At 37.5% G+C, this 25,173-nt stretch overlaps 1 protein-coding gene across 1 annotated transcript in view; it reads left to right on the forward strand.

Annotated features, from left to right (window-relative positions):
* The window catches only part of CHIC1 (cysteine rich hydrophobic domain 1), a 28,649-nt gene extending 8,205 nt beyond the window's left edge, over nt 1-20,444 (forward strand). The window contains exons 2-6 of the mRNA XM_038417133.2: nt 2,687-2,741; nt 14,068-14,223; nt 17,550-17,606; nt 17,879-17,938; nt 19,419-20,444. Of these exons, the coding sequence (XP_038273061.1) occupies nt 2,687-2,741; nt 14,068-14,223; nt 17,550-17,606; nt 17,879-17,938; nt 19,419-19,469 (379 nt within the window). The 3' untranslated portion in view covers nt 19,470-20,444. The remainder of the gene's footprint in view (nt 1-2,686; nt 2,742-14,067; nt 14,224-17,549; nt 17,607-17,878; nt 17,939-19,418) is intronic.
* Nucleotides 20,445-25,173: the final 4,729 nt, after the last annotated feature.

Raw genomic sequence — 25,173 nt, forward strand, 5'->3', positions numbered from 1 at the left:
AGGGATTCCTTGAAATACAGCCAGCTCTCCTGGACTCCCTTCCCTTTCATGTTAGTCCCCCAGGGGATCCTGGCCATCTGTTCCCTGAGGGAGTCAAAGTCTGCTTTCCTGAAGTCCAGGGTCCGTATCCTGCTGCTTACCTTTCTTCCCTGCGTCAGGATCCTGAACTCAACCAACTCATGGTCACTGCCTCCCAGATTCCCATCCACTTTTGCTTCCCCCACTAATTCTACCCGGTTTGTGAGCAGCAGGTCAAGAAAAGCGCTCCCCCTAGTTGGCTCCCCTAGCACTTGCACCAGGAAATTGTCCCCTACGCTTTCCAAAAACTTCCTGGATTGTCTATGCACCGCTGTATTGCTCTCCCAGCAGATATCAGGAAAATTAAAGTCACCCATGAGAATCAGGGCATGCGATCTAGTAGTTTCCGTGAGTTGCCGGAAGAAAGCCTCATCCACCTCATCCCCCTGGTCCGGTGGTCTATAGCAGACTCCCACCATGACATCACTCTTGTTGCACACACTTCTAAACTTAATCCAGAGACACTCAGGTTTTTCCACAGTTTCGTACCGGAGCTCTGAGCAGTCATACTGCTCCCTTACATACAGTGCTACTCCCCCACCTTTTCTGCCCTGCCTGTCCTTCCTGAACAGTTTATAACCATCCATGACTGTACTCCAGTCATGTGAGTTATCCCACCAAGTCTCTGTTATTCCAATCACGTCATAATTCCTTGACATCACCAGGACCTCCAGTTCTCCCTGCTTGTTTCCAAGGCTTTGTGCATTTGTATATAAGCACTTGAGATAACCTGTTGATCGCTCCTCATTCCCAGTATGAGGCAGGAGCCCTCCCCTCACAGACATTCCTGCCTGTGCTTCCTCCCGGTATCCCGCTTTCCCACTTACCTCAGGGCTTTGGTCTCCTTCCCCCGGTGAACCTAGTTTAAAGCCCTCCTCACTAGGTTAGCCAGCCTGCTGGCAAAGATGTTCTTCCCTCTCTTCGTAAGATGGAGCCCGTCTCTGCCCAGCACTCCTCCTTCATGGAACACCATCCCATGGTCAAAGAATCCAAAGCCTTCTCTCCGACACCACCTGCGTAGCCATTCGTTGACCTCCACGATTCGACGGTCCCTACCCAGGGACTGGTGGTTAACTTAGATTGGTTAATAATTAAATCACACAGTGTTTTAATAACGTACTGCAAAGAGCCACAAGAGACACATTAAAGAGCTACTTGCAGCTCACAGGCCTCACTCTGAGTATCACTGTGTTTAATTGTCAAGTTTGAGTGTCTGTGGTATTATGGTATGCAGAATGGTAGTGGAATGAATGGTGGACATGTGTAGTGGTCAGCAATATTGGCATTTGCATAGATGACTGACGTAACTTTGAGGGGAGAGAACTTGTGATTTATTTTAATCTTTGTTTTTGGAGGCTTGTTATGCATATTCTGTCGCTCCCCAAAAAAACTTAGATTGCTACAAGAAATATAAGTGTTCAAAATGCATCAAAGGAATATTATGATTAAAAGGAAAGGTTGGAAGTAACCAGGTAAGATAATTTAGCAGGGTTTATAGTGAAGCACTAAACTCAATGCACAGTAAACAGCTTTGTTTCTTCAAGTATAAAAGTTTGTAGCTCAATGAGGCCATGGGCTACCTGTATATTTCAATGCCCTGTAGAACTGTGAAGGATAGAGCTTCATAGGAGAGGGACCCAGCAATCATAACAAAGCCACAGGATGCTTGCTGAGTGGCAGGATTAGCCTCTGAATCTATTTAACTTCTTAGCTTTATACTTATAAAAAGAAAGCAGCTTACACCTCACCAAGTGACATGTTTAAGCATGAACCTGGCAATCTACAAGCCAATTTACTTACTAAACTGATTAAAATTTTCAGTTTGTGTAGGATCAGGAGCTACTCCTATCCCCTTGCAGAGCTACTAAGCTCTGCAAGATACCTGGCTCCCTTTAGGTTTCACTGCCTATTGCTGAGCAATGTGTAGACTTTACATGAATACTTTGCTGATAGAAATCCAGCCACTCTTGTTAATGAACGTAAAATTTATTTTGCTTAAAATTCATATTTCTTAAAATCTATGGTGTCCACGAGTTTTCATAGATATTGCATGTGTGAATTTGCTTCAACTTAATATAACTATTCTTAAATATTAGGCTACTGGTTTTGTATAGGGAAGACAAATTAGTTTTTATTATTTATTTATTGCTAGATATATCTGCTGTATGTGAATTAGTGACATGAACAGGCACAAACTAATAACTTGTATAAAATGATTAATTAGACCTCTTCAAATTGGAATTGGAGTCTAACATGAATAGTTTTGTTTTGTTTTTTAAAGAATCTCAGTTTTAAATTTGGATTACTGCTACTTTCTGAGAATTCTTTGTCTGACTATCTGTTTAAAAATTACTTGCTTCAAGAAGGCAACAAGCTACACTTCTAGTCAATTTTTTTTTCAGTAAAAGCATTTTAGTTGTAAAAACACTTTAAATTCATGAAATCTTGCATAATATGTTAACGGTACAAACAAAAATATGGGAAAACAGTCTACTCTCATTCTTTTTTTCCCTTAAACACCAAATCAAGTGTTGCATAACATATATTTTTAAAAGGGAAAGAAATAAGTTGGATGGAATATATTTTGTTTGTCTCTTTTGTCTTCAAGGTTTGGCTTGAGCAACAAGTTTGACACAGAATTTCCCTCTGTCCTGACAGGAAAAGTAAGTCTGAGTTTGCATTGAAATTTTGAATTCAAAAGACAGTTCATCTAATAGTTTGTGCATTTCAAATGTCTAGAAGCATTATTCTTGAATTCAGGTAGAATAAGTCTAAGCCAAATCCTTTCCAGGTCAGTACTGACAGGAGGTTGTTACTGTCTGCCACTCTGTCCTACATGAACCAATTTGGCAGTCGCTGCCCAGTTCCTAGTGCACATGTCCACATCATAAAAACTGCTCACCACAGTTGCAGTCATTGGCAGTCTGAGCAAAGAAAGACCAGGGACCAAGGGGGTCTGACATCACCTACAGTATCTACACTTCTCTATAGGCAGTCTCTTCAAAACATGACAATGGCACACCCTGGGTTTATGGATCCAGAAGCCCGTGCTACCAGTTGGTTCACTGCCTTTCAGTCTGGTTTCTCTCTCAAGCACTGAATTCACTTTAACATTTTTTTGGGGTGGGGGTGGGAGGTAGAATTCCATTTCTCCATAGACAGTTTGGCCTCCAGTGTAAGCCTGTAAATGAAAAAAAGTTTGATCCTTTTGCTAAGTAGATCTATAGTTATTTGGTCATTTGTAGAGATGATCTTTTGCAGAAGAAAAAGTACAGTCGCCTCACCACGTTTTTGGAGAAAATTCTCCCACTTTCCATAGTATTCTGTATCTCGACTGACAGAGGTTCGCAGAAATCCCCTTTTTAAATTGATAGTCATCTGTTAATGAAATGTTGTGACCAGATTCTTGGTTCTTGCTTTAAAACCTTTCTTTGTTCATATATTACCTCTGTTTCAGATTTGTTCTGACTTTATGACTTTTCTCATGTCTTTCATACCTTTAAATTCAGTTACATTACTCCTTTTTTCTGTGTTTCATCCCATATTGTACTATCCCTTTCAGAATCTGGGGACGGAAGGTTCAGCTCTTGTTACTCTCCCTAGTGACAAAGCATGTAGCTAAGGTCTGCTACTGCCTTTGCACTCACTATTGAGTCATATTAACATTGTACATAAATGCATTTGAATGGCATCGTCTGTCTGGTTCTGACAAATCCACCTGTTTCTCCTCCTGGAACATGATGATTATGAAAATACTGAGTCTCTGTCCCACATATTATTTGACAGCAGTTGAATTAAATTGTGGAAAAGCCGGTTGCCATTTGGATTTTCAAGGTGTCAGAAGGCAACCTGGTAAATCTGGGCCTAATCCAGATTTCACTGAAGTAGGGAAAGGATCTCGTTGACTTCCTTGGGTTTTGAATTAGACCCAGTATCACTAAAGGGGTTTTTGCCACATTACATGTTGGTGTATTCTCCTGGGTCTTGAGTTAAACTTTCAGAAATAATTCCTTGATGTAAAGCAACAAACTAAACTTGATTTGAAAAAAATGTGAAAATTCAACAGATTTTTCAAATAAGCATATTTTTCTATAAATGAAGCTACAAGTACGGAAAATTTCATGAATAATTGTTAAAGCATAATTCAATATTGAAATTAACAAATGCTAGTTTAAATTAAACTTTAATGGAAACGTCAGTCTCTCTCTCATTTTCCTCTTAATGGTGTTTTCAGAGCTAACTGGTTTTATGAGCATTCTCCAGGTTCAATAGCAAAAGTTTTCATTACAGGTCAACTGACTTTTCTCTTTTTTAGGTTCAGAGGGAAAAAATCGAAGTTGACTGGTTTCTTATATCCCCCTCTCATTCTTACTTGTTGCGGGCTTTCATATGATTTTGTAAATAATAAATCATATCTGATCTAACTGGGTGCAGGATACAGTAGAACCTCAGAGTTACGAACACCTCAGGAATGGAGGTTGTTCGTAACTCTGAAATGTTTGTAACTCTGTAAAAAACATTATGGTTGTTCTTTCAAAAGTTTACAACTGAACATTACTTAATACAACTTTGAAATTTTACTATGCAGAAAAAAATGCTGCTTTTAACCATCTTAATTTAAATGAAACAAGTACAGAAAGTTTACTTATCTTATCAAAACAAAATTAAACTTTCCCTTTATTTTTTTAGTAGTATTTAGTAATTTTTTTTTACATTTTAACACAGTACTGTCTTGTTTTTTAGTTTGTTTGTTTTCCTGCTGCTGCCTGATTGTGTACTTCTGGTTCAGGTGTGTGGTTGACTGGTCAGTTCAAAACTGGTGTTTGTAACTCTGAGGTTCTACTGTACATTTTTTGTTTTCAGAAATCAGAATCTGTGTTTTTACCTTTTTCCCATACCAATTTGAGGAGCTGTTCTCAATTATAGAAATGTTGAAATAAATAGTCTCTGTGGGATAAAAAGTAGGGCTGTCAAGTGATTAAAAAAATTAATCACAATTAATCATGCGAATAATCGCACTGTTAATAATAATAATAATAATAATAATAATACCATTTATTTAAATATTTTGGATGTTTTCTACATTTTCAAATATATTGATTTCAATTACAACACAGAATACAAAGTGTACGGTGTTCACTTTATATTTTATTACAAATATTTGCATTGTAAAAAGCAAAAGAAATAGTATTTTTCACTCACCTAATACAATACAACTACTGTAGTGCAATCTCTTTATCATGAAAGTTGAACTTACAAATGTAGAATTATATACAAAAAAATAGCTGCATTCAAAAATAAAACAGTGTAAAACTTCAGAACCTAGAAAGTCCATTCAGTCCTACTTTGTGTTCAGCCAATTGCTCAGACAAACAAGTTTGTTTACATTTGCAGAAGATAATGCTGCCCACTTCTTGTTTACAATGTCATCTGAAAGTGAGAACGGGCAGTCGTATGGCACTGTTATAGCCAGCATCGCAAGATATTTATGTGCCAGATACGGTAAAGATTCATATGTACCTTCATGCTTCAACCACTATTCCAGAGGACATGCATCCATGCTGATGACAGGTTCTGCTAGATAATGATCCAAAGCAGTGTGGACCAACGCATGTTCATTTTCATCATCTGAGTCAGAGGCCACCAGCAGAAGGTTGATTTTTCCTTTTTGATGGTTCAGGTTCTGTAGTTTCCGCATCAGAGTGTTGCACTTTTAAGATTTCTGAAAGCATGCTCCATACTTGGTCTCTGTCAGATTTTGAAAGGCACTTCAAACTTGGATCAAGTGCTGTAGCTATCTTTAGAAATTTCACATTGGTATTTTGTCACATCTACAGTGAAAGTGCTCTTAAAATGAACAACATGTGTTGGGTCATCATTTGAGACTGCTATAACTTGAAATATGTGGCAGAATGCAGGTAAAATATAACAGGAGACATACAGTTCTCCCCAAAGCAGTTCAGTCATAAATTTAATTAATGCATTATTTTTTTAACAAGCGTCAGCATGGAAGCATGTCCTCTGGAATGGTGGTGGGAGCATGAAGAAGCTTCCGAATGTTTAGCATATCTGGCATGTAAATACTCTACAATGCCAGCTACAAAAGTGCCATACGAATGCCTGTTCTCACTTTCAGGTAACATTGTAAATAAGAAGCAGATAGCATTATCTCCCGTAAATGTAAACAAACTTATTTCTCTTTGTGATTGTCTGAACAAGAAGTAGGACTGAGTGGACTTTGTTTTATTTTTGAATGCAGTTGTGTAACAAAAAAAAATTACATTTGTCAGTTGCACTTTCACGATAAAGAGGTTGCTCTACGGTACTTGTATGAGGTGAATTGAAAAATACGATTTCTTTTATCATTTTTACAGTGCAAATATTTGTAATAAAAATAATCTAAAGTGAGCACTCTACACTTTATATTCTGTGTTGAAATTGAAATCAATATATTTGAAAATCTAGAAGAACATCCAAAAACATTTAATAAATTTCAATTGGTATTCTATTGTTTAACAGTACAATTAATACACGATTCATTTTTTGAGTTAATCGTGTGAGTTTACTGCAATTAATCGATAGCAAGAGAAATTATTTGCTTTTTATTCAAGCTAACTGCCAGTTACTATCATCTTTGGTTTTGAAGAAGAATCTTGTGCTCAGGTGAATTACAAGAAGCAAACATGCACATGGCAGTTGGCCATTTGTTGATCTATTTTAAAAAAAACAAAACATGTCTGTTTAAATTCAGTATAAATGTATTTTCAGTGGCACCCAAAGTTCACAAGGGTGAATTTTGCAGTTAGTTGTTACATTTATTTTAAAAATGTAAAAAGCATCAGAATGATTGTGCTCTGGAAGTCCATGTTATACATAGCATAGTCCCTTCTTTAGTCAACCATTCTATTGTTAAAATGTATAAGAATTTTTTGTTAAGAATAATGCACAATGCACTAAAACAAAGTAGTATTTTATTCAGAACACAGGCATAACAATGTAATAGATCTGTGAGTTCATAATATCCAGTCCAGCAGCTTGGATGCATTAGTTAAGCCATTAGATGTGGGCTGTGTTTTCTTTTATAATAAATATTACTGGAGGAAAACCCAAAGGTAAATCTGTAAAGTAACATTAAAGGTCTAATTTTTAAAAAGATGCTGTCTAGGAACTGTCTCCCAAAAATATTAACTCTTTGGAATTATGATACTGGCTCATGCTGTGACTCTGGGAAATTCGCTTAACCTGTGTAAGCCTCAGTTTCCCCCTCTGTAACACAAGGATAGTAATATTTAAACTTTGAAGTGCTTTTGAGATCTATGGACAAGTGCTATTGAAGTGCTAGGTATTCTTGTTATTACAACGCTAATCTGTTTCTTAACTAAAATATTCCCCCATTGTTTACAGGTACTGGTTATTCATTATAGCATTCTTGAGTGCTAAGATGTAGAGTAAATAAGAGAACATAAAATAGTAAACTGAAAAGCACACTGAAGCATTGCTCTCTTTTTTGGGGAAATGGGCACATGTGTAGTGGAGGTTACATGGACTCTGAAAACAGATATAAAGGCGGAAAGTTTCAGGTGGGTCAAAAATTGGGCCTACTAATCTAGTCAGCTTCTTCTCTTTCAAGATAAACTGATACTAACCTTAACACATCTGCCTAAGTTGAACTGGGTCTTCAAACTGTCGATGGTGCATGTTTTTGATTCTTTACAGTTTTTAAGAGTTGAACGAGAGGTAGGATCTAATATCTAAAATACAGATTGTATAACTTCATTATTTTAAATCTAGCTTGATGAGTTTTGGTGGCCAAATTCTAGATGTATATTTTTTTAGATATGTAGAGTCCATTTTAAATAGTTTGTTTAAAATGCTATTTAAACTAAGACTTATCTGTAATCTTGTATGCAATATAACTTATAGTCCTACAGGTTTAGGAAAGAGGAGATTCCTTCATTATCACAAAGGCTAAACCAAACTGGAAAAGTACTATTCATGATATATGGCACAACAGCACACTGCTCCAGGTGACAAGAAAATGACAGAGCCAGTGAACCTTAAAGAAGAAAGTGGAGCTTCCTGCCCTGATCTTAAAACAATAAGGGGTCCTATACAAAGATTAGTGTGCAATGCAGGGAAGTGTAAGCCATAAAATGTACCCTTAGTATTGTGATCCAACATGACATGTGATGGATAGGGTTTGTGATCACGATGATTGAAGGAGGCAGATCAGACCTGCTGGGCTTTACTGGCTCTCTTCCTCTGTTTGCAGATTCTCTTGCATCCTGTTGTAAAATATTACGATCCCCCCTCTTTTATGTTTTTTTTTTTTTTTTAAAGGCCTAAAAGGAACTAATCTCTCTCTACAATGTGGACTGCACAGCCAGAAGCAGCGTACTTATCTTTTTTTCTTTTCAAGATCCAGACAGAAATGCTCCAAGCGATTTTTTTTCCCAAAAATTATTCAAATGCAGCGTTTAAGCATGCTATGAATTATGTATTGACAATTAACTAAAATCTTTCCAATACAACACTTTTTAAATTAATCTCTCAAAGATTCAGAATCAAATGGAGAAAAGCTACAGATTCAATGCAGCAACAAAATGGGTATGGTCCACTTAGAATTTATGTTCTGGAAGGCATTGTATTGGTAAATTGGCAGAATATTATGTATTTCATCAAAAATACAGTCCATTATTAATTTCCTGATGTGTAAAATGCTACATCTTTATTGGATTACAAAAGAATTTGATACCAAATGTGCAGTAACTTTTTTTAATAAACACCTACAGTACCTATATGTACAAATGAACATGGTATGAATGCTTATAAAATAGATGGGTTTAAAACTCAGTTTTTATCTGTTGAAAGCATTTGTTCTTTAATTTGAGACAAAGGTTGCTGAGCTGTAAATTAATTGTAAACTGACATGAACAGAATTATATTATTTCTGTCTATTCCAAGGTGAATCACCTTGGTATAGAGTACCAAAACTTAAGTTTCTAATGGAGAAAAGTATCTCTGATTCACAGACCTATTTATCATTGCTTGATTTCTAAAACTGTGGTAAAAAGACTTGCATACTAGAGACATCTATGTAACTCCATTGCCTTCAGTAAGTTTGTGCCAGATGATGTAATGTTGTGAGCAAGGCTATGCATGGTGCAAAAGAGAGACTAGAATCCAGTTCCCACTCCTTTAGCAAAGTTGGCTATGCAGTGCTAGCTGGAGCAAAAAGTAGTCATTTATTTTTGTCACTTAAAGTAGACATATACGACTCTGAAAACACAAATGCTTAACTCCTCTTGAATGAAAAGGTGCCATTTGTGTAGAGTCACACTTCAGAACAGAACCATAATTTAAGACACTAATTTCAGTTAATTTCCTTAAAAGTTAACGCTACAGGCTCATTAATACACTCAACCCCAACATGCCTGGGGAATAAGCATCCAGCATCTGTAACTGCAAAAATTGTATGTTACTGGGCTGTGCAACAGTCTACCAAGGTTTGTTTGTTTTTTCATACAAAATTTGCATTAAGAGAACAGATGAAGTGTTGTTATGGAAATATATCCATTTTTCATAAGTCTCACAAAAGTTAAAGGTGGGCAGAAAACCCATTAAATCTTCTACTCCACCCTTCTGCTATTGTAGGATTTTTTTTCTTATACTATATATTATTCTTTTTCCATTTTTCCTTCTTAAAAAAACCTGAGTCCGAGGGATTCCTGGGATTCCCCCACTTCCCTTGGTTGATTATTTTGTGTGCCATGTTCCTTAATTTTAAAATTAACATAAACCCATCCACAAATAGCTGTGATGATAAACATATTTCCTTTATTCCAGTGAAAGATCTGGTGCAAAAAAGTATTTTAAATTTTGATATTTCAGTCCCTGTCAATTGGAATTGTTCCATTTGTGCTCATGAAAATAATTAATTGAATAAATTGTTGTTTTTTAAATTGTGAAGTATACACTGTATTTGAACTAGCCTATTTGTCAAAGACTGCAAGCTTGTTTCCTTAGCCAAAAAAAACCCAAAAAACGCTTCATAGTTATTCATTCATGCTACCAAAAAGTACCATCCTGATTAATGTTCTTTTGTTAACTGGCAGAAAGCCTGGCTTATGTGCAAACCCAAATCACCACTGATTTTAATGATCAGTGATCCAAATGGTCAGGAAACAGCTGTTGTGGTTTTTTGGCACCCACTCCTGCAGTCTTTTCTATGTTCTTAGCTCTTAGGATCCTGCTACCGCCTACCTTCAACATTTTCTGCCCCCTCCTCTGCAGATGTGAAAGAGCAACAGTTGCAGTGAAACAGATGCATTTCTGGTGTACAGAAATTGCGGGATGGAATGTAGCAAGATTTGGTTGAGGTTGTGTAGGGGTTGCTCATGCTCTATGTAAAGTCCAATTCTTGAGGGTTTCTCTGTGTCCAGGAAACAAACCCCTAATCCTTTCTCACCAATCAGGATGGATGGTATGGCTGCAGGAGATGGGATTTTTGCCTTAATGCTAAACAAAGATTTGTAACCTCATATAACAATCAATGTACTGTACACTTCTGAAAAGTTCTTGCTATGGTAGCAATGATTTCTGTTAAAGTAAATTGACAATATCAGTTATGTCTTTGATTGTAATTATTCTAGAATTTACTCAGTTGTTCCAGTGGTTGCCATTAAAAGAATATCTATAGAATTTAATCTCATCATATTAAAACCTAGTAATAGTTTTGATAGTCAATACTATGGAAAAATAAAAGCTTCCTTTTTAAATATAAAAACAGATTAATCAGTTACTATGTCCAGTTTTGCAAAATATCCTTTTTGAAGCTGCATATATAAAATGTAAATGTTCTAATCTTTAAATCATAACCAGATATATTTCAGAAGACTTACCTTATTAGGTTTCAAATTTAAGAGCATATGTGGAGTACATGTGTGTTCAGCAAAGTTCCTGTTAAAATATGTTCATGTTATATTCTTCATTACTTTGCTCCCACAGATCCCATTATGAGATCACAGGTCCTGCCATTCAGCAGTTGGATTCATTTCAAAGCAGCTTTTGCGGGAGTATTTGTATGCCTCTGTCACAACATTCTGAAATCAGGGGTGTAAGCTCCTCTACACATACGCAATTATACGTCATTACATCTTTCCATTGACCTAAGTGGACAGAACCTTACCCTCTGCTTGCATTGGGACTGGAGTTAATTGAATATTTTAGTTCATAAAGTATTCATCTAGTAATAAGTTCATAGAGTTTGTGTAGACTCTGTTTAGATTTCCTTTGAAGCTCAAAAAAGAGGTTGTAGTTCAGGACTCCATGCCCTGACTTGGAGGAAGCCAGGCAGCACTTAAGAGCACTCCTGCAAGATGTGTCTCAGAATTGTTGCATGACGCCAGAAGGTTCTTCTGGGTCTTTGCCCAGGAAGTCCTCGTATTTGTTGGAGAAGGATCTAGTCATTGGATTTTGGAATGCACTTCAGGGTCTGAACCTGGATGCAAAAAGATTTGCCTATGAGTAGAACAGCCAAGTACTCTCAGAGTTTGAGGCATTCCCCAAATGCACATGTGTCAGCTTCTAAAAATTGCAGAAAGCATAGGGGCAAACAGATAGCCAGTAATGCGCATTGGTCCTCATGGTCTGGTAGAGACTTTGCGTAAGATTGGTTCTAGTTATGAAAGATCTCCTTCACTGGAGTAGTTCAGAAATTTGCAAAATTTACTCATTGATGGTCTACATTGACATGTCAGACCCTGCAACTAGGTCCCTGGTTATCACCACTGTAGTCCACATCATGGCTGGCTTTGTAATTCTGCAATTAGATTAATAGTAAGATCACTGAGGCTGGGAAGCAACAGAAGCGCCTTTTTTATTTTTTAATTTGGTTTCTGGGTCCAGCATAGTTCTTCATCACATCACTCAAGGGTGCAGGAGATTTTTTTTAGTCACTGCAGAAACAGTCATCCATCTTGGTCCATCAGCTTCTTCTGCCCTTCCAGTGAAACAGCAGTTTTGCCAAAAGCTCTAGAACCCATTTAAATTTTTAAGATGTTCACAGGCATTGCAGAATATCGAGTCTCTCTCCAGGTCGCTGGGTCCTGGAGTTCTTGAATGGATATATGCTTTTCAGTTTTTCAGGCCAAATCCTGATCCCCAGTCCTTCTCATAGTAAACCACTACAGGATATATTAATATCTCATGTGACAATTGAGACTACAAAATTGGTGCGGGTGCCAAAGTCTCACTACATCTGTGAGCCGTATAAGTCCTGCTTTAAATTGAGAAGATTGCCAGAACTCATGCTCCCACATCTTTGATAAAACGAGCATAGAAAGCACCTCAGGTTCAATGAGAGAGATTATCTCAGTCAGTGAAATTGCAAACTACAAAGTGGCTTGTGTCTGGCAATTGTGGTCGCCAATCTTTGTCAGCAGAGCCTGAAGTTGTTTCCATATTAGACACTTGGCTTCTAAGAGTCAACTTATTGGGGCATGATTAATTTTCTAAAGATCACTTGTTCTCTGCCCAATGCTGAAGTTGAGTGCATATGGGGAAATTTGGTCTTAGTGTCACTCAGGTTCTGACACTTAAGAACTTTTTGGAGTTCTTGGAAGGTACTAGTTTGCCTCCTATAAGAAGAGTTGTGGACTTCTAACTCGTGTTGTCAATGAGCAGATCTCAGGAACTTATATTAAACAGTAACTGGTTGGGGCTGAGGGCTTCATGCTTTTATTCCTCTGATCAGAGCAAAGACGGTGGATATTCACACAGATAACAACTGTCAATACACAGTTTATTTGTGATACTTGCAGTAGTTAATCATTTCATTGGATGGGGGAATGTTTTATAAATCGGGGTGGGGGTTTCTGTACGTGAAAGGGGATAAATGTACTTCACTGTATATCACTGTCTTAGTAAACTTTCAGTCATGAAGACCTTGGCCAAGGCTTTCCAGAGTGATTAGTGATTTTGGGGTGCCTTGGTTAGTGAGTGTGTCACTTAGACTTTAAAGAGCCCTAACTTTCAGAAAGCACTGAGCGTCCATGCTCTGAAAATCAGGCCCCTTTAAAGTCTTTCAAGTTAAGCACCCTGGAGGCATCCAGAACCACCAGTCACTTTGAAAAATCTTGGCCAATGTTTGTAACTTTTACTTATCTCAGAGCCAGCCACTCTTCATTGTATGACTTGTACACCGTAGCAAACAACAACATTAGTTGAAATAGGAAGGAATACAGCTAATACTTCAAACCTTCACATCAGTGTTCAGCATGCTGTTGATCCTAGGCATGTTTTATACTTCTATATAAAGCATAGCTATTATAACTCGCCTGTTCCCTTCTTGGTTACACCTCCTCAGCAGGATACCGTAATCAGAGCTGTGGGATGGTACCAATCAGTAATTTGTTCCTGGAAGAAATACTTTCATTTCTATTGGCAAGCACAGCTCTTTGCTCCAAAGAGAGTGCAACTTCACATGCATGTTACAAGCTTGTGATAGGGAGAAATTAGATACAGTGATGAACACTTGTTTTGTGTGTGAAATGGCACTTTTTTACATACAAAGTTACCTTTTGTTTCCATGAAAACCAAAATGTCTTTTTCATCCAATTTTTTGTCAACATCACCAATTTTGTGTGTTGCTTGTCTCTCTTCCTAATCTAGTTTTACAGGGGATGGTTGTGTTATCAACACAACTGATTTATTGACAGTTGCAAGAGAACATGGGAAGAAACTCTTCTAACTTACTGCAATTTTCATTTTTACATAAACAAAATTTCAAAAGCACCAGGTAAATGGACTTGATTTAGGAAGGTGAACTTTCACACTAGCTATACTAGCAATGTTTTTGGAGGATTTCTGCAGCTTTGTTTCACACCTAATAACTGTACCTCTGTCACTTATATTATAATCCATGGAACCATTGACTAAGAAAGCACATCTGCAATGGCTTCCAGTTAAAGTTTGCCATTTCTGTTGTAGGTTGCGCCAGAAGAATTTAAGACTAGTATCAGCCGTGTGAATGCGTGTTTAAGGAAGAATCTCCCTGTCAATGTAAAATGGCTGCTTTGTGGCTGTCTGTGCTGCTGCTGCACCCTCGGTTGCAGCCTGTGGCCTGTTATCTGTCTTAATAAAAGAGTAAGTGCACATTTCAAAGTTGCATTGTGACCAAAAATTGACAACTGCTGCTAATGTTTAATAACCTTTAAGTAACAATGCCTTTATTTATTCTGAAACTTCTTTCTGTATCCCCAGTTGCCATTGTAAGTCTCCCTTTAACTGGTGAGATATGTTTGCTAGCTATTAATCTTTAATAGTAACAGAATATTGTGTGTGTGATTATATATATAAATATATACACACACACACACAAAGTAAACAATGTTGAATTTTGTTAATAACAATGAGTTGTGCTGGAGTATCAATTAATGAGCCAAAGAACATCCTAAATAGACTGAAATCTCTTTGTAAACCTGTGTACATTGTACAGTTTATTAAAGGAAGAAATAGTATATTCCTTCATCCATCAGGTTTCAGAGTAGCAGCCGTGTTAGTCTGTATCTGCAAAAAGAAAAGGAGTATTTTTGGCACCTTAGAGACTAACAAATTTATTTGAGCATAAGCTTTCCCATATATCCGATGAAATGAGCTGTAGCTCACAAAAGCTTATGCTCAAATAAATTTGTTAGTCTCTAAGGTGCCACAAGTACTCCTTTTCTTCATCCATCAGTTACTTTTCTAGTTTCATATCAGGATTTATCATTGTGAATGGAAGCTAATGTTAATGTTGCTAAGGTCAAAAGATTGGGCCATTTCTCTCATTATCTAGTTTTTTTTCTTCTCTAGTGAGCTAATTATGAAAAGGAAAGTGCACTAAACTCCACCCAAAAAAAGCCTACAGGTTGCACCACATGCAGAGAGAAATGGTTTGGCAGCTCCTTCAATTTGCTCATGAAAGTAACAATAATAGAACAGAATGCAGGCAGGCATTTTCCCATGCCCCTCTTCCAGATCATACTCACTCTGCCCTGCAGCATCCCTTATAGTACGATTTTTGGGCCTTTCTTAAGTAGAGAGAACCAAAATATGTGGTTTTTATAATAGAGGACAAACCTTTGCTGGGGTGTACAAGGAGACTACATTTAATGTTTGACTACATAATGGTTCAACCCTGATTTCAGGATTGAAAAGCATAGTGCTTTAACCCACTGGACTGATGTTATACAGTTGGCTTCTCCTTGAGTGCCCTTCCATGGCAGGACGCAGCACGACTGCTGCATCTGCCTCAGTTTCCCTCCTTCACTGGTCCCCAGAAAAGATCTCCAAGCACTCTAACCTAGGCTTGATCTACACTGAAAATGTGTACTGTCATAGCTATGTCAGTCAGGGGCATGAAAAAAACTGTACGTCCTTGCAACATAGCTATGCGAACAAAAAAAACCCCATATAGGCACAGCTATGCTTGCGTAAGAGTGTTTCTGTGAGCATAGCTAACATGGCATTCCTACACCAGCAGAATAGCTCCTTCTGTCAGCATACGTACTATGCTGCGGGGCTATGCCAGCTAGGGTGACCAGACAGCAAGTGTGAAAAATCGGGGTGGGGGGGGGTAATAAGAGCCTATATAAGAAAAAGCCCCAAATAACTGGACTGTCCCTATAAAATCGGGACATCTGGTCACCCTAATGCCATCATATGCTCTGTAGTGTAGACATAGCCCTTGTCTAATCCTATACAGTGTTCATCAGTGTATCTGAATGCTTCCCAAGTATTTAAAATAGAAATAACACTTGTATCACTTTTACAGAGCGATCTGGATGGGGGGTAGGGGGAGCTTCCTCCTGGAAAGCAGTAACTCTGAAAAGGATTTAGGTATGATGACAAACATCCAAATAAACACAAGCTCCCAGTTCAATGCTGGAGCCAAAAGGGTTAATGTAATCCTCAAAGGTATAAACAGGTATATAGAGAGTAGGAGTAGGGAGATAATATCGCACTGATCAGACCATAACTGGCATATTGTTTCCATTCAGGTGTAAACACTATTAAAAAAAATGTTGAAAAAGAGGAGAGGATTCAGAGAAGAGCTGTAAAAATGATTTGAGGACAGGAAAACATGACTTACAGTGAAGGATTATAGATTAATCTAATTAGTTTAATGAAGACAGGGTTAAGTGACATGATCACTGTGTACAAATACTCACATGATAAGATGTCTGATAGTGAAAGGTTCTCTAATTTGACAAAGGCATAACAAGATCCAGTGACTGCAATTTGAAGCTAGACCAACTCAAACTGGAAATAAAGGGCAAATTTAAAAAATGAGTAGTTTAACAATTAGAAAAACTTATCAAGGGAAATGGTGGATTCTCCCCCACTTGAAATCTTTAAATCAAGATTGGATGTCTTTCTAAAAGAGATGCTCTAGCCCAACCACAGTTATTGGGTTTGACATAGGAATTACTGGGTGAAATTCTATGGTTTGTGTTATGCAGGGGTCAGAATAGATCACAACCTTTGTGGCTTGAAATCTATGGATTGCTGTCTTTTTTTTTTTCTTCCCCCTTCCCTCATCTTATTGGTGAAATAATTTGATTAGTTTAAGAAATGAATTTTCCATTTTACCCTCCAAGTGGCTATTTTGAAGGTCACTTATTTTTTAGTTCCATATTGTAGATCCAGCTCCTATGTATATTCTGTTTCCTGTATTTGTGACTCTCAAAGTGTGTTAAGAGTTCCCTTGCTCTGGTGGAACATAACCATCATAGCATGTCTGAACTGGTTGCAAGACAGGTGATCTGTTAGGTACATGTGGCCAGTCCCTTAGAGGATTTTGCATATCAGGACATAGACCTTGAATTGGACTTGATATACTCGGAAGGCAGTGCAGAGAGCAGAGCGCCAGGATGATACATTCAGAGTCGCTAAGCATATAGGTGCTGACTTTTGTACCAGCTGGAGCTTTTTTTCAGCATGTGTAGCTTCATTCCTAGATCTGAGTTGCAATACTGGAGCCCAGAGGTCAGAACTATATGGATTACTGCGACCAGGTCAGATGGTTCTAATCTTTCGACCAGTAACAGATGGAAGATGGAGTTTTGCTGACTTAGCTACTTGGGCACCCAAAAATGCTGAGTCCAAGATGACTCCAGAATTGTACAGATGAGAAAGGTACTGGGAATGATGGAGCTTCTGAGTCTAGAGAGAAATCATAGTCTATAATTCTGATGAGACAGCGCCACTCTCCCACCCCTTTAATCTATGCTTGAGACAAGTGGATTTGGAAAGGCAAGACTTCTCCCAAGGTGAAATTCTTTCTTTGCTTAGTTATCCTTTCCTAAAACGTACGTTACCACTTTACATGTGATTCTTGAGAGCTGCAAATATAAACTTTAATACCTTTGGGAATGAGATTGACAGTGAGATTGAGCAATTTCTAATACAATGTCGACTTTCTTTCCTAGACTAGAAGATCAATTCAGAAGTTGCTAGAATGGGAAAATAACAGACTATATCATAAGGTAAGAAATATTAAGGACTAGAATCTATACACTTATTTTCCCACTTTATTTAGAATTAATAAAATATTGCACAATTGGAATTTCAGGAATGCTATTAGCTTGTTTAGGACTGGAGCTAAAATACTAAATTCATCTCACACCTTAAACTGTATGAAATGTAAAAAGACATACTTGAGATCTTAAACACTTAGTTATTGCTGAAGCTTATATTATGGTGTTGATGAGAATAATGCAATAGTACACCTTTAATCCCACAATAATTATTTTCTTAGCTTGGTTTGCACTGGAAGCTGAGTAAAAGGAAATGTGAAACTAGCAATATGATGGAATATGTGAGTATTCTTTTCCTGTTACGTTTTTAGTATCTATTGCTACTGTGTGATTTAATAGTTCAAATGTCATTAACTACCAGACTCTTTACCTTTCAGTCTCCTCATGACTAATTCACTCTCAGCAGACATGCACACAACCTCTTGAAATTCACCATTTGTATGTCTTACTACAGAAACTCTTGGCTAGTAGAATGAAACAATTCTATTTTGATATACAAAGATGGCAACATAACAGAGCAGCTGCTGCATGTAGTAAAACTTAGACATTGTCATCTAAAAACAGGGTTTCTCCTTCATAACATTGCCTGCTCAGAGCCCTACTCTAAGAGATTTGTGTTGAATAATAGTTGACAGTTAGAGTCTCCAGGAGCCCTATCTGTTACAATGAGGTTACAGATCCCACACCCCTTCTTAGTTTTCACCCACATCCTCAGTTTCTCTCCACCTGTTGAATACTCACTGAACAAACCTCTCCCTTTCTCCTTTATTAAAGAATCGTAAATAACTCACAAGTAGCTAATATAGCATAGACTTAGAAGTGTTTAATTTTTGTAGTTTTTTGGCTACTTCAGCAAATTTTTGTTGGTTTGCGTTTGCCTAGAGTTTTGACCAAGATAGTGAATCCATCTAAGAAAGCAGAGTTCAAGATGTGCATCTTGTTCGACTATGTTTTCAGATGGGCATAAAAATTACCTTTTATACTTCAGGGAAGGTCACTTAGGCAAAAACTTTGGTGCATACTATAGGTCTAATCTTAGCAAGGAAATGAAACAATGAACAAAGCATAATTTACAGTACCCTTGTAAATATGTAGAAGGTGTAGCTAGTAGAAAAGAGATAGAAGGATAGTAAGCAATGTGTGATAACTTGCAGCTCTAGTGGAGTGGCCTAGCATGTAGTAGAGTGCATGAACAGCTCATGATTTAGATAGGGATTGGCTACAAAAATTAGTAGACCAATCATAGTGTGTGATATGTAGTAAGTGTAAGTATGTGTATAAACTGATTAGTGATTATGTATTTTGGATGTGTTATACCTGTACCCACCCCTACACTCAAGCCTGATCAACTCAAGTATAGCTTGACTGTATGCCAATAAAGAAACCTCAGTGACGAGCCTGGAGTTGAACTGATTTCTTGGATTCCAGAAAACTGTATAAAGTGCTCTCCCACAACTGAAAGAGGTGTTCTGGATAAGCAGAGTGGAAAAAGTTGTGGAGGGAATCCCAGAACCTATAGGGTCCTTTCCAATGGGACTCAGGACAGAAGGACTCTTCTCAGTACCTTATTTTTAAGCTTATGTATCCAGGAGACTATTTTCCCTTAAAATATTGATGATACATGTCTGGGTGGCATAGGCTCTGCACATGTCAAGTCCAGTAGCAAGCACTTGGCAATAAATGTTTATACGGTTGCATCGACATTATTCCAAAGAACTAATCAATTTGGTTAATATGTTATGTTGTTTTCTTCTTCAACAGGTAATACTAATAGAATTCTTACCAAAATACCCCATATTTCGACCTGACTGAGGAGCAGTATTCAGTCTTTCATGTTACTTGCCATTTCCTACTCTTAGTGCCTTGTAGCTGATTTTGGAAAGAAGATGGTCTACTTTGCTGTGACTTTAAAATGTTATTTGGTAGAATATCTTCCTTGCTATGTTATTTTCTTTTGTTTTAAGAAGAAAACAATTTGCACATTTTTTATGTTAAATGAGGCTTCTATGTTGCACTCTGAATTTTTAACATTAACAATAACAGATATAGTTGCCACTAAGGATCTAACATCAGTGCTGCTTAAAACTTGTTCTTGAGCATGCTGCCTTATTAATTTCCATACTTACTGTTTCCACATGTACATCCTAACTCTGTATCATACTGTATTTCATTCTAAAATCACATTACTGTAAATCCTCTATAGAAACATCCAAGTAAGCTTCCAGTAGTTAGCAATGATTTTACTATAACTTGCTTGCATAGGACTTGCAATTAACAGCACTGGTTTTGTCCCGCATTTTGCAAAATCATCATTTACATTGGAGGGTTAATTATTTTACCTATTGTGGATTTGTAAATAGTGCCTCGTTGCATAATGTAAAGTGTGGTATGTCAAGGTTTACAGAATGTAATATAGCTCTAATTTGTATTGCCAACAGTTCTACATAGATTTATTAATGACATTTATTAGCATCCTGATTCTATGAACCCATTCATATGCCATTTTGATGGTAAAGCCATAATGAGTTTGTACATGCTATCCGGTGTAGGGCTCACATGCACTTTGTTAGTAAATGGATGAAAAATGCATAGCATTTCTGTGTATCTTCAGAGACTTTTCAGGTGTCTTGGTTAATACCTGAAATAAGCAATCTTAAGTGTTCTCACATTTTGGAAAAATTGTATTTGTGGGGTAGACAGCAACTAATATATTATCAGACTATCCTAAAAGCCTATTTTTAAGACACAAATATATGGACGTCGGGGAAAAAACTTGGGTGGTTTTTTTTTTTTTTTTAATTAAAAAAAGTAAAGAAGCAAATTTTAAAGTAATTGGAGTGAATTGTTATAACTAAAGCCAACTACTTGGGACAGGTAAATCAATACAGAAGAAATATTAAACTTAATATTTTTATAGCACAGTGGTACCTGATATTATTTTTTACATATTGAGCAGTTAACTAAAACTGCATCCTTTCCAGAATGAAAAAGGAGCAGCATACATATTGTCAAACAGAGTAACAGAGAACCACAAAACAATCGTTTGATGCGAGCCATGATGAGCTGATATTTGCCTCAAAGAGCTTTATCGTAACTTAGTGTCCAGCCATTGCTTTACAGTTATTTGGATTCTTTGTGATGCTATTCGATGCCTAAGTTTTCCAGTTCCAGATTGATTTTAGAATCCTGTTTTAACATATTACTCCATACTGAAAAGAGATGGTACAAACCCTATTTGGAATGGAAGAAAGCATTTTGTAAACCATTGCATTTAAATAACTGCAGTTGACATGACTTCCAGCAGACTGTCATGACAGTGGTGAGGGACAGAGAGCCAGTTACAGGCATGTAGTCTTGTTGAGTCAAATTTTTCATACTTTTTGTTGCTCAGCTGAGGAACAAGAAACTCCTGTACTTGTGATGTAATTTCCAACCACAGCTGCCAAGAGTGATGCTTCAAGCTGAGATATTTGAAGCTGAAATGGATTGTCAGCTTTGACTGGTTTCAGTTTGTGTTAGTAGATCAGTGTCAGCTAACTAAGTGAATTTTAAAACACCAGAATGTAAGCACTTTAAAAATGTCTACAATAATGTCTGACTATAAACTTAGCTGCAGCTTGCAGCTAAACTTTTTTATTACAGAACTACAAAAAGCATACATAGTGCCATATTATGCTGAAATGTGTTTAAGGGTGGGAAGCAGAGGGAATGCTTAAAGACTCGGAGAAAATAGAGTGCAAAACAGAATTGGAATAGCATGCCTAATTTTATATTCATTTTTGTTAAAACAGGATTCTGGGCAGTAAGTGTTGCTAATAAAAGAATAATTGTAAGCATTTTTAATACCTTAAAATCTTAAGTAATGGAAGCTTCTTACTGTTATGCTAGAGGTTGTTAATAATTATTCCCTCTCATTTTTGTTAACCAACAGCCCAGAAACCACACTACTCTCTTTATTTTCTTCCCTCATTTGAGTGACTATATTTTCAGAATGTTCCTCTGCAGCTGAGGGGACAAGAAAGCCAATGAGAGTTTGATGTCACGAGTAGTAGTGAATATTGAATACTCTTTAGTCTCATAGCTCTTAGCAGTCCTTCCCCTTAGATCCAAGTCTGTGTCTGACCTTAACATATGCAAGTCAGAATTGTTCCATCTGATTTATAACACATTTTTGTGAAACACTATGCCAGGCTGAGAGAAAATACCATCAGCTCTCCCCAGTTAGACCGTATGTTCAATGGGTTATTAATTTAGAAGACTTGCACTTGTATCTGTATGAAAATGATTCACTTAAGAACATAAATTCTATAGGGTTTTGTTGTTGTTGTGGTTTTTTGAATGTCACATTACAAATTGTTTAGTCTTCACCCCCATTAAAATTTAGTTCAAAAATGGGTCCCTACATTTTGCCCAGCTATGAGGCAATACTAGCAAATGGTCTGGAGCATGAGAGCCAAGACAGCAGATTACAGCAAACTTCATCTGAATAAAGAGGTAATTTTGGATTGTGTTACAAATGCCTGCATGCAAATGACATTGATCATTTTTCTCATTTAAAGATGAAGGCAGCCACAGGTGTTGCTTTAGACTGTGGGCTGCGTTCTGCCGACAGGTTCTATTTTGACTACCATTTGCTTTAATACATGAACATTCATCTGATAGTTTTCAGTCTTCTAAAATCTATGTTACCTTAAACCCTATAAGTAAATATGAATTTGTAAAAACCTATCCATGATGAGTAATTGTTAATCAGAGAGGGTCCATAGCGATACAACAAAGAGTAGCGGGAACAAAGTTAAATGCAAATGGAAAGGAAAGTGCCTTGACTTCTTCAAATGAAAGAAGTGCTGTGCAGAGGGGGAGAAAAGGGAACCAGTTTAAGTGAATATTTGTAAATGTAATTGACCACAAATTTCCTGAAAAGGAAGTCTGGAAACATTGTTTAGTTTAAGCTTTGTCAGAACACTGTGATCGTTGTTTTCTTTTCCAGACTTCTGCATTAGGAAATGTCACAGTATTATCGAATATTGGCAGAGAAGGAAAATTCTCATCTCCTGGCTTTAAAATGACTTTTTTGAGAGTAGTTTCATGCTGGCCTAAAGAAATGTAAATGTATATGAATATGTGTAGAAAGTTTAGATTTGATTATGTATGAGACTAGAAACAAAACACATTTTTGCTAAATTTAGTGTAGTCTTGATAAAGTTCATATGCTCATCTTGATAAGTACAGAAATCTGTATGCAAAAACATGAATATGCGTGTATTAGTGTCTCCTGACATCAGTTTACTACATTTATCTATAAACATTAGCATTTGAGCAATAAAAATGTCAGACAGTTAATAGTCAATGTAAATAGTTCTGACCATTTTAGTAAACAATGTTGTGTGATATTCCTGTTCTGCAGTTTTGTTTTTGTTGTTTTGTTTTTGTTGTTTTTATGAAAGTGTAACATTATTTGTAACTCATCAGAAATCTGTTTTTGTTTAAGTTGTATGAAAGGATTTTTAATTGAGTCCTTAACGTTTTTATTCTGTTTACAAGTAAATAGCCACTTTTTTTAATAGGACCTCACACCTTGAAATTTTTTGAATAAAATCCTAAATAAGCTTTGTCTCTACAATTTTCTGCATTGACCTGTGCTATTAAAGAAGCTGGAAGTCAAACTTGGTTAATCTGACTCACTTTTCAAAATGTTTTTATTTTAATGAAATCCAAAGATTAAAACAAATAATGCAAAGTTCGTGTAGAAATGGAAAACACCCTTTTGTGCCTCTTCTGTTGTCACATTATATGTAAATTTTTGAGTCTTTTTTTGTAATAAAGCCTGTTGTCTATCTGACCCAACCAGATAATCCTCTACATCAGGGCCTCCACTATATTTGCCTGCTCAAGTTACAAGGAGTCAGCAATCTATGAAGGCTCTACTGGAGCGAGGGTGGTTGATTCCAAGGCCTCCTTCTGGGCCATGCTCCTACTTCTCCATAGAATCTGTCCAATTGGTTGATACTGACTTTTGTCAAGAACTGTTTTCCACTTGACACTGTGGAGATAGCGCTATGGGAAATAGGAACCACAGTTTCGGAGCTAGCCCGTGCCATCTTCAGATCCAAGGCATCCACAATGCCTTTGGGATTGGAGCTCAATGGTGAGGACTTCTCAGAACTGAGAAAAGCAAGTTCTTTTCATTCTGCTTTGGTTTCACCTCAAGGGGAGCCTGACGGGCACAAGAACATGTGCCTATTAGACAAAAACACTTGAATAGAAGACTATACATTGTGACAGGCCAGATGGCTACATGAGTGTTAGAAGGCAGATATATTAGTCCCAGATTATGCAGGTCCCTTTTCCCTGGGTAAGGGAACAGGGGCAGTTCCAGAACAAGAAGGAACTTGTTGGAACAAATTCAGGCAGGCAGGCTAATTAGGACACCTGGAGCCAATTAAGAAGCTGGTAGAATCAATTAGGGCAGGCTGTCTAATCAGGGCACCTGAGTTTAAAAAGGACCTCACTTCAGTTTGTGATGTGCGTGTGAGGAGCTGGGAGCAAGAGGCACTAGGAGCTGAGAGTAAGAAGGTGTACTACTGGAGGACTGAGGAGTACAAGCATTATCAGAGACCAGAAGGAAGATCTTGTGGTGAGGATAAAGAAGGTGTTGGGAGGAGGCCATGGGGAAGTATCCCAGAGAGTTGTAGTTGTCGCACAGCTGTTCCAGAAGGCAGTCTAGGAAGTTGCGGTCCACAGGGCTATGGGTTGGAACCCAGAGTAAAGGGCCTGGGTTCCCCCCAAACCTCCCAACTTCTGATCAGACACAGGAGGAGTTGACCTGGACTGTGGGTTCCACCAGAGGGGAAGGTCTCTGGGCTGTTCCCCGACCCACCTGGTGGATCAGCAGAGACTGCAGGAATTGTTCTTCCTTTTTCCCATGCTGGCCAGTGATGAGGTTAGCTGAGTGAACAGCAGATTTGAGCCACTAGCAAAAGTGGCCAAACTGAGGGCTGCTGTGAATCTCTGAGGCAAGCAAATCCGCCAATGAGCACAGAGGCAGAGGAGGAACTTTGTCACAATATGCAGCACAACACTGTAAAGCACCATTTCCCATCCTATATTTGTTGATATACCAACATTTCATATGAGAGTGGGATTTTATACATAAGCCCTTTGGCATTCTATGTAGTGGGGAATGCCTGGGTCCCTGTAACTAGCATATGTAATATATTGCTCAAAGATAGAGCACTGTTTTCTAGAGCTTTGCATTTTCTCAGTACATGAGGCAAATGAAAAAGCATTCCACCATGTGCACTTTACTGACCAGTTTTATTTCATTGCTATAACCCAATACTCAAATCCCTCTAAAACAGAACACTTCAGGTTGCTGAGCCAAATCTCTATTAGCCAATTTTATTCTGACTTGCATTTTGTGTTTTTAATAGCTAATGGGTCTAGTCACTTGTATTACATGTTGTACCCTCTTGTTTTACAAACTATATGTAGAGCTACTGAAAATGTAGTTGAC

The sequence above is a fragment of the Dermochelys coriacea genome, chromosome 9 (genome assembly GCF_009764565.3).
Source record: "Dermochelys coriacea isolate rDerCor1 chromosome 9, rDerCor1.pri.v4, whole genome shotgun sequence".
Classification (NCBI taxonomy): Eukaryota; Metazoa; Chordata; order Testudines; family Dermochelyidae; genus Dermochelys; species Dermochelys coriacea.